Genomic DNA, 8,918 nt, shown 5'->3' on the forward strand with positions numbered 1-8,918 from the left:
TTTTGTCCCGTAACTGTATAATGTGCTATTTAAATACAAAATATTATTCTTGGATGAAGAAAGGAATAGATGGAAACACAACAAGCGGTCTGTTCATTTCATTCATTCCTTTTGTCTTTTCCCATGCTATAGGCCAGTTTTCAGAATAGAACATTGCGACATTGTGCAATTAAAGTTAGTTTTCGGGGTAACGTCCTAGCATGCCTGTGCAGCCAACTACTGACATCTAGTGGACAACATTAACACCTGCTAGAAATATAAACTTTGGAATTCTCCATTTTTCTGCTTTTTTTGTATCTTTTTAAACACAAAAATTAAACAAAAACACTTGCAGACTAAAAAAAAAAAGACACTGGTACATGTACATTCTACACAGCCATGCAAATGTCCATATGTCCATGACATGAACACTTAATGTCTTCCAAGTATTAAATTACATTGAGGTTTGACCTGGACAACACCACTGCTGCTTCAAGACATGCAAACTAAAAAAGGCAGGATACATGACAAAAGTAGCAATATATATATATTCACACAAGTAAGACTGTCCATTCCCACGTAGTTAACTGATGCAGACATGCAGTGTATGCATGTCTGCTCCATTCTGCAGTGCTCTGGCGTTGCCGTTAAAGGTCACCACACAAACGGCGCCAAACAATGTTTTCTGGACTACTGGGTCCCTGCAGGACACACCGGATGAACATCCACTCAGGTCACTGAGGGTCAGGGTAGAAAACCTTAATATGAATAGCCGAGTTGTTGCGTGTACGCGTCATGGGCTCCCCGGCCTCATCAGGGTCTTCAGGCTCCAGGTCGTCCACCAGCTCCACTGTCGAGGTGTTGGCTGCCAGCTGCAGCGCCCCCTGGCTGCTGGTCTGCAGCTGAAGGGCAATGTTGATGGCCCTGTTGATGGCGAGGCCCAGGCCGTGCACACAGATCTCCCTGTGACCGCCACCTTCCAGAAGTTTCTGACAGCGAGCCAGCTGAGCGCGGAAATCGGTCTTCATGTTGACATAGACATCGTTCCGCCTCTTTGGGAGTTTGCGAGGGAGGCGCTTCCGCAGGGTGTACTCCACTGGGTCCATCTCCACAGCCGGGGAGGTGGCGTCGGGGTGCACTGGGGCTGTTGAAGACATCCCTGGATTGCGTGGCTCTGTCATTTTTTGGTGTGTTGTTTGATATATATATATATAAATATGTGTCTGTTAAGGCAGCAGCTGGGGCCAAATGATGAAGAGGAGGGAACAATCTTAGAGAAGAGAAATAATGAAAAATGGTCAAACTATACATAAGATACATTCAAGTAAACATTCGCAAGTTCTATTTGGGCCTCAACTAACTTATTTTCATGATATCTGATTTATTTTTGATGAACTGTTTGCACAAGGAAAAGCAACAGAGCCTCACAGAACTGACCGACTTTACAAAGTCATGTCTGGCATTTGATGATTGAGCAACGACGACCAACTATCGCTTACCATAGACAACAGCTGTGGTTTTTTTCACAATTCATTATTAGTTTCAGCTTTACATCCTATAGATCCTGCAGCAATCATTTGGGAACAGAAAGCGAGTGGATCAACAGTAAAGAAACGGCCACACAACAACTTTTATATGGTATATTTTCAAAGTGACATCATCCGCAAAGTTATTATTTGCCTCTTTTCTACGTTTTGATTAATTGATAACTGGTTAAAGAGTAATAATCTAAAAATGTGTCTACTTTTGCGACACTGCCCAAACGTGATAACACATGTAAACCACACACCCACCACCCTAAGACTTTTAATACATTTCCAAAAAAAAAGGATTGAATATTAAAATTGAGGATATGAGCAGAACTGTAGCTTCACAATAGCCTCATTTCTGACACCGTCGTTACCGAGGGGGGGCGCGCACACACGCGCGCGCGCGCACCGCTGGGTGAGTGACCGTGCTGCGGCTTAAGGCGACATTAGCATTAGCTAACGCTGCTGCACCAGCTGCCCAGCTAATGCTAATTAGCCGCGTGTTTTTTTTTTTAGTTTTTTTTTTTTAAATTTCATTTACGGTGAATTGTCCACGCTTTGATCTGTTCGCGGCCGTGCCGGGCTCGCTTACCTTCGAAGGGTTGAAGGCGCCAAGTGACAACGCTGCCTTATGTCAGAGCCAGTGTCTCAGTACGCACGGTTTCCCCGTAGCAGCGGTGTTCCGACAACACGGACTGTTTTTGTTTTCCGTGTGCCCCGGAAGTGATAGCACAGGAAACATCGCGGCGGCGCCGCCTTCCCCCCTTCCTTCCTTCCTGCGCAGGAGCCGTGGAGTTCGTTTTCCCCGTCGTTGGGGTTATTGTAATGTGTGAGTGTCTGTGCTCGGTAGACACCATCCCCCCTAAACTATGGATAAGATGCTCGAAGCCGCGGGATGTGGGGAGATTGACTGGGGCGGAAGTGGAGCTGAAGAGGAGACCGGGGTGAAGTCATTTTCACATTTGACATTCGTCAGGTTTCGCGGCTGTTATCATCCAGTTTACCCCGGAACTCGGAGTATGATCAGTATGATCTCCATCCACCCATCGTTTACCGCTTTATCCATTTAAGGGTCGCGGGGGGGGGGGGGGGGGGGGGGGGGGGGTTATCCCATTGGTCGAGAGGACAGCACCCTGGACAGGTCGCCAGCCTATCGCAGGGCCACATACAGAGACCAACAACCATTCACTCTCACAAGAGAGTCACTCTCACTGGTCAATTTAGAGTCTCCAAGTCTCCTAACCCCATTCTGCATGTCTTTGGACTGTGGGGGGGGAAAGCCACAGCCACAGCCACTGGTTGGGCCTTTCTGTGTGTCACAGCAAGAAGGTTCTGGGATTCGAACCCAGAACCTTCTTGGTGTGAGGCAAAAGTGCTAACCACTACACCACCGTGCAGCCCTGTATGATCTTGGAACTCAGAATTATGACTACCCAGTCGGAAATTGCAAATGTAATGGAACCAACCCGACTTCCAAGGTAACCTCGATCTGTGCCCGTTTTGGGATATGTTGGAGAGCTCTTTCAGGGAGATGTTTCACTGATTTGATCAAATCAAGATCACCAAAGATGACGATGCATTGGAGAGCGCAAAGCACTGAATGTCTGCCCACTGCGCACGTTGTCAGGGACGACCCATTTCTTCAATAACTTTTTTTGTTTTAAAACATAGGAATGTCAAACCACTGTCATTATACAGAATGACAGCCATTTAGTATTTCACACCTGAGAGTAAAAAGAAAGAAGAGTTGGTTTGATGTCAATAAATTCATAAATGAGTGAGCTACTGAAACCCTAAACCTTGAAAGGTGCAAACCTTGAAAGATTCATATTTAGGCAAATGATCACTGATAAGGATGCTAAGGGATTTGCTATGGCCTTTTTCACAAACTATCAGCTGTAGAAGTTGTGAGAGAATTTCCCCGACAAATGAGAGGTTCATATTCATAAATTAGTGAGCTATTGAAAATGCAAACCTTTCTTTTCTTTCTCTTTTTTTTAAGGTTAAGAAGAGCACCCTATCCAAGCATTGGTGTCAATGGGGGACAAGCCTGACTCCTTCGTAGGGTCCAGGGAGTGGATCGGAACGTTTGAAGCCTCCCTGGTCCTTGACCATTTCTATGATGTTCCCTGTAAGCTGGTACACATAAGAGGCGGAGAGGCACAGCTGGAGCACGTTGCAGTGGAAGAGCTCCATCAGCACTTTGAGAAGCACGGGTCACCGGTCATGATGGGAGGGGACAGGGACAATTCCTCTAAGGGCATAGTAGGGGTGTGCACCGGGGACAAGGGGAGCTACTTGCTTGTCGTTGACCCCCACTACTATGGATGTCAGCTGGAGATGTCCGAGCTGCAAAGGCGAGGGTGGGTGGCATGGAAGAGAGTGTCATCTCTGGACCAGAGTTCGTTTTATAATCTGTGTATGCCTCAGACTGCCAAAAAGGGAACGAAAGATTAAGTGGCAGACCCATGTCTGTGTCAGACCTACAGGTCAATCATTAGTTGTAAGGATGAACTATTGCAAATCGTGGGATATCCTATTTGAATATAATCGTGTCCTATTGGAACCGGAACAATATTGATATTGTCAGTATGTATTTGGAAAAGTAGCTGCAATGCCATCCTGTGGATGAAATTAATAATTACAATGTATTTAAAGAACACTGGGAAAAAAAAAGAAAAAGATGATCAATTGATTTGTTGTTCAATTAAAATCCTTCTTTGACACACATTGACTATTTTCCTTAGTGGATTTTCCCCTTGAGTTTAAACCAAATGCTTTAGTTTAGTTTAGTTTATATTCATTTGTATTATTTCAAATTCTTTCCATGATGTGAATGTGTAAATGGAGTCAAATATTTTTTAGTTTTTTATTTAAATGGTGGATTAGGATTTAAATGAGACACAGCTGTTGTTAAGAGTGGTTGTAACACTACGATACTGGTATTTTCAATATTATTTCACTTTAGGAATTGCAAATGTATTTTTGCAACATTTGTTATTTGACTTCTGGTCATTGATTAATCGTTTAAGTCATTTTAAAAGCAAGAATGCTTAAGATTCGATGGTTCCAGCTTCACAAATGAGAGGAGTTGTGGCATATATTTGTCTTCTGGTCATTGATTAATCGTTTAAGTCATTTTAAAAGCAAGAATGCTTAAGATTCGATGGTTCCAGCTTCACAAATGAGAGGAGTTGTGGCATATATTTGTCTCTTGTAATGATATACTGAGTATTTTTTGCATTTTCAACCAAAACATGAATTTACAAACATCACCATTGCTTTGTGTCACATTTTGATGGACATTTTATTTACTTTTTACAGATCAAACAGCAAATAAAATGCAGAAAAATTTGACTTAATGAGACAGACTCTGCAATTCCTCATTTATAGCTTACACATTTGGCAACACATTTCAGTTCCATGTATATTTTTGAGCTGCAAGAATGCCAATCAAGTGCTACATTTCTAATACACTAATCTTCCATTGTAAGAGACGTCACACCCTTTTTATTTTAGTTATCTGGCACACAGTCCTTGTAGAACATCTGGAAGTTTGTGTCCACATCCATCCTCCCTTTGAGGAACTTCTCCAGGTTCTTGAGAGGAACTTCCACCACATGGTTGTTGACATGATCGTTCAGCCCATAAGCTCCAAACACGGGGAACTTGTAGCGCACAAAGTATGGTGCATTTTGGTCAAACTCAGTGCAGCAGTAGGCCGACCACATGTATTCCGGCACAGCCACCCGGTCCAGGTTGTTGCGCCGTATCGTGTGCCCGGAGGTGGTCACCCCAGTGACCACAAAGGCTTTGCCACGGCAGTAGTTGTTAAGGCGTTTGCGAATTAGCTCCTGGTGTTCTGCCCAGGGACCCAAGTTGAATTCCCTACTCTGAGGTACCACATTCGTCAAGCTGTAGGTGGAGGCTTTGTCCAGAGGGTCGTCCTGATGCTCATCGGGATTTAGTTGGCCTCGTTCGTATTGAACCACATCAGCATAGTCCTCTAGGACTGCTTGGGTGTCCTCAAAGTTCATATGCATGCTGGAAGACTGTGGGAAGGGCTCCATGTTACTGCTGCTTTTTTCTGAGGCCAACTGTAGAGGGAGACAAAGAAGGCCTAGTTGACAGTTTTATCAGTTCAGAAGAGAATGATTTACTCATTGCTTATCATATTTGTTTGTCACATTTAGACAATTTGCAAAAAACTAGAATGAAAAAAAAAACAGTTTCATAGCCAATGAAGAAGCTTATTTCAAGCTTACTTTTTGGCCTGTAGCAAAAATGGTATTGTTGCCCCCAGCTCTCTAAACTGTATGTTTGAAATATTTAGTATACTATATCTATATGAACAGACAAAGCACAGTCTACATTGGATCTAAACTAACATTTTGTCTCAGATTGACATGGAAAGAACACTCACCTGGGGCTCAAACATCCAAGGGAAGTCCACCTTCTTCTCCCCGTCTGACTTCTTGAATGTGTAGGCGGAATAGATGGGAATGTGTTTGTGGGGGTCATACAGGGTGACATAACGGGGTTTGTCCTCGTACCTCTGGCAGATCTTCTTAAAGGAGTTGCCGAGGTAGCCTCGAGGTGGAGTGCCCATGTACAGAGAGTCCTTGCAGCGTTCCACATGGTTAAAGTCCCCTACCACACCTGCCTGGGCCCCCTGTAGCAACACACAGGTCAGCACAGTCATAATCGCTGCCAGGGGTAAGGCGCCGTTTGCAGTTGTAAGTAGAATCATGGCAGCTCCTTTTTCCTCTTTCAACTTCTATGTCCTTTCAGATGTCTCTACTCCTCCTTGTCTCTTTCTCACTTGTCACACACCACTGCAAATCCACTATTGTCTAACAAATACAGCCTCTGTCCCAGCTCTATCAGACGCAACATTTCCCTTCTTGCCTCGTTAGTACCTCGGGCAAACTGCTCTCCCATTGTAAAGCATTTTACATGTATTCAAAGTGCCACGAGTCTCGTAGCAGTAATTCAAAAGTGCTGAATGTTATCTACCTTTCAAGAGAATTTTATTGCTTTCTGAAACTGCAGAGGAAAGCAACCACTTTGTCACATGAAAAACCAGACCTTTCCTTCAAGTTGTGCGTAATTACCTTTTTTTATTCAGTTTTGTAGTGTGGCACTTTGCAAGAGCATGCTCAGTCAAATCTCTTCACCCAGTATGAATACCAATGGTCAAGAGCTTGTTTGTCTACAAAAGCATTAACCCATGAATGTAAATGTAAATCTGAATGCAATTACTGTACACTGCTGGTGCTGTATAAGTGGACAAAATGGACAATATTTTTATAGCGCTTTTATAGTCTTGTTGACCACTCAAAGCTCCTTACAGGACAAGTCACATTCACCCATTCACACACACTCATGCGGCGCTGCTATTTACCACACCTTTTCTGTCACATTCATACACATTCATACACTATAGGATAAGGATGTGATTGTTTCATGAAGGCCAAAAGGAAAAAGATCCAGATATAAGGTGGGAAGTATGAAATTTCTACTAAAAGTTTCCTTTAAGCCATCCATTTTTTATTTTATTTAATGTGATACATTTGTGACTAATAAACAGTGTATAGAATGTCACATAATTGCTCTTGAATGTGTTGAAATAAAGCTTTACAGACAGTTAAGTAAAACATTGCTCAGGTTTATTTTTGCAAGGTTAGACAAAGCATGTACTTTTTTTCACAGTCGGCAAGATTAGTCTTCAGTTATTTAATCAAGTGTTCAAAATACAGTAAAAGCACTGTTATGTTTGCACTGTCTCTAAGTGTTGATTGTTACAAGTGATACAAAGTCCATGTTTTCTATGAATTGATTGTGCAAGCTGGCTCACTTTCACACTGTCATGACTTACTGGGACACTTGAACAAAGCCAATAATGCTTATAATAAAATCTGTGCCTTTCATACTATGGCAAGTAAAGAAAACTCTGCTGTGATCAAGGCCTTAAACAAGAAGAAACAGAACCATGGCACATAACTGCCTTATAGCTAAGTGTTTGCTCATGTGGTTTAACTCGATGCTGGTGGGAAACAGTCACTGACAAAGATCTGAAAGTTCTGGTCTACAAAGGTGGTCTTCTTGAGGAACTCCTTCAACTTCTGGACAGAGATTTCCACCACATCGTTGCTCCCCTCGTTGAGGCCATAGTGAGCAAAAGATGGGAACTTATAGCGTTCAATGTAAGGCGCGTTGTGGTCAAAGTCAACACAGCAATAAGCTGACCACAGGTATGTGGGCACTGCAATGCGGTTGATGTTTTGACGGTGGATCATCTTCCCCGAGGTGGTGATACCTGTAACAATGTAAGCTGGTCCACGACAGTAGTTGTTAAGCCGTTTGCGGATGATGTGCTCCTGTTTGTTCCAGACTCCATTGTTGAAGTCGGGCACCATGGGCACGACGTTAGTCAGGGTGTATGTGGAGGCCTTGTCATCAGGCTCGCCCTGATGCTCATCTGGGTTGAGGGTGCCACGTTCGTAGAGGATGGCATTCGTATAATCATCCAGAACAGCTTGGGATTCTTCAAAATTCATGTGCATGTAGCCACGGGGGAAGGGCTGCATCTCATCTGTATCAGAGGATGTGGATAGCTGTGTAGGCAGACAGACAGAGGATGTAACATTAGAATGTAATTACACACCATCTGCATGTTCGGGAACTTCTGCATAACTATACTTCAATGATCTCAGTACATAAAAAAAGCATGCTTTTCCTGTCAAAAGACTTTCTTACCACCTCATGTCCAACCTTCTAGTTTTCTTTACCTGAGGTTCGTACATCCAAGGCACATCCACACATTTCTCCCCCTCTGAGCGTTTGAAGGTGTAGGCAGAGTAGATGGGTATATGGTCCACAACGTTGTACAGCGTCACATAGCGCGCCTTCTTGTTGTAACGTTGACAAATGAACCGCAGGGAGTGGTGCTCCAGCCCTGTCGGTGGTGTTCCCATGTAGAGGAATTCTCTGCACTCTGGAGACAGCTCTTTTTCCACTCTACCTCTTACTGCTGATGTTATTAAGGCGACAAGTAGGACAGTTGCCTGTACCCAAAGTGCCATAGCCCGGACGTCCCTGATGCCAGGTATGCCTCTCTGAGCCGCAACAAAGTATTGAATGTCTCCCCTGAGTCTGCCCGTGGTGCTCAGTTAAACAGCCAACACAGGTTTCACACTGCTCTCTGTAATCAGGGTTTAGTATGCAAACTAATGCACTTTTTACACCTCAGACGATCCACCTACGGCTTGATGAACTACTACAGTACGTAGCCATGCAGTCAAGCAATCCTTGAATATGCAACATCGCATAAACAGTTCTAATAAGGTTTATAGGGCTTTAAAGATTACCTGTATATCATGCTGAATTACAAGTTTTTTTTTAAACACC

At 43.5% G+C, this 8,918-nt stretch overlaps 4 protein-coding genes across 6 annotated transcripts; 1 reads left to right on the forward strand and 3 right to left on the reverse strand.

Moving 5' to 3' along the window:
* Positions 1-87: 87 nt before the first annotated feature.
* pop7 (POP7 homolog, ribonuclease P/MRP subunit) lies at positions 88-2,252 on the reverse strand. Of its 2 annotated transcripts, XM_035626902.2 has the most exons (3): positions 2,101-2,219; positions 1,479-1,543; positions 88-1,249 (listed from the first exon to the last, which is right to left on the reverse strand). In XM_035626902.2, exon 3 carries the CDS (start codon positions 1,158-1,160, stop codon positions 714-716), a length of 447 nt encoding a protein of 148 aa, XP_035482795.1. In that variant the 5' UTR covers positions 1,161-1,249; positions 1,479-1,543; positions 2,101-2,219; the 3' UTR covers positions 88-713. The 2 variants fall into 2 exon arrangements, with proteins under 2 accessions (XP_035482795.1, XP_035482794.1); XM_035626901.2 differs by lacking the exon at positions 1,479-1,543 and having other exon boundaries at positions 2,101-2,252.
* A 56-nt stretch (positions 2,253-2,308) lies between these two features.
* Positions 2,309-4,236, forward strand: ufsp1 (UFM1-specific peptidase 1 (non-functional)). Of its 2 annotated transcripts, none has more exons than XM_035626898.2 (2): positions 2,309-2,452; positions 3,511-4,236. In XM_035626898.2, the coding sequence occupies exon 2, from the start codon at positions 3,546-3,548 to the stop codon at positions 3,963-3,965; it is 420 nt and encodes a 139-aa protein (XP_035482791.2). In that variant the 5' UTR covers positions 2,309-2,452; positions 3,511-3,545; the 3' UTR covers positions 3,966-4,236. The 2 variants fall into 2 exon arrangements, with proteins under 2 accessions (XP_035482791.2, XP_047186418.1); XM_047330462.1 differs by lacking the exon at positions 2,309-2,452 and adding an exon at positions 2,784-2,986.
* A 560-nt stretch (positions 4,237-4,796) lies between these two features.
* si:dkey-85k7.10 (endonuclease domain-containing 1 protein) lies at positions 4,797-6,444 on the reverse strand. Its single transcript, XM_035626896.2, has 2 exons — positions 5,932-6,444; positions 4,797-5,605 (listed from the first exon to the last, which is right to left on the reverse strand). Exons 1-2 carry the CDS (start codon positions 6,256-6,258, stop codon positions 5,024-5,026), a joined length of 909 nt encoding a protein of 302 aa, XP_035482789.1. The 5' UTR covers positions 6,259-6,444; the 3' UTR covers positions 4,797-5,023.
* A 716-nt stretch (positions 6,445-7,160) lies between these two features.
* LOC118301409 (endonuclease domain-containing 1 protein) lies at positions 7,161-8,911 on the reverse strand. Its single transcript, XM_035626897.2, has 2 exons — positions 8,300-8,911; positions 7,161-8,125 (listed from the first exon to the last, which is right to left on the reverse strand). The coding sequence occupies exons 1-2, from the start codon at positions 8,591-8,593 to the stop codon at positions 7,544-7,546; spliced, it is 876 nt and encodes a 291-aa protein (XP_035482790.1). The 5' UTR covers positions 8,594-8,911; the 3' UTR covers positions 7,161-7,543.
* Between the last annotated feature and the right edge of the window lie 7 nt (positions 8,912-8,918).

Source organism: Scophthalmus maximus, chromosome 2 (genome assembly GCF_022379125.1).
Source record: "Scophthalmus maximus strain ysfricsl-2021 chromosome 2, ASM2237912v1, whole genome shotgun sequence".
Taxonomy (NCBI): Eukaryota; Metazoa; Chordata; class Actinopteri; order Pleuronectiformes; family Scophthalmidae; genus Scophthalmus; species Scophthalmus maximus.

Excerpts from the sequence above, each read along its gene's own strand:
- pop7 (XM_035626901.2), bottom strand. The coding sequence starts at position 1,160 with ATGACAGAGCCACGCAATCCAGGGATGTCTTCAACAGCCCCAGTGCAC.
- ufsp1 (XM_035626898.2), top strand. The coding sequence starts at position 3,546 with ATGGGGGACAAGCCTGACTCCTTCGTAGGGTCCAGGGAGTGGATCGGA.
- si:dkey-85k7.10 (XM_035626896.2), bottom strand. The coding sequence starts at position 6,258 with ATGATTCTACTTACAACTGCAAACGGCGCCTTACCCCTGGCAGCGATT. Across the intron at positions 5,606-5,931 it reads CTTGGATGTTTGAGCCCCAG|TTGGCCTCAGAAAAAAGCAG; the intron begins GTGAGTGTTCTT and ends CTCCCTCTACAG.
- LOC118301409 (XM_035626897.2), bottom strand. The coding sequence starts at position 8,593 with ATGGCACTTTGGGTACAGGCAACTGTCCTACTTGTCGCCTTAATAACA. Across the intron at positions 8,126-8,299 it reads CTTGGATGTACGAACCTCAG|CTATCCACATCCTCTGATAC; the intron begins GTAAAGAAAACT and ends CTGCCTACACAG.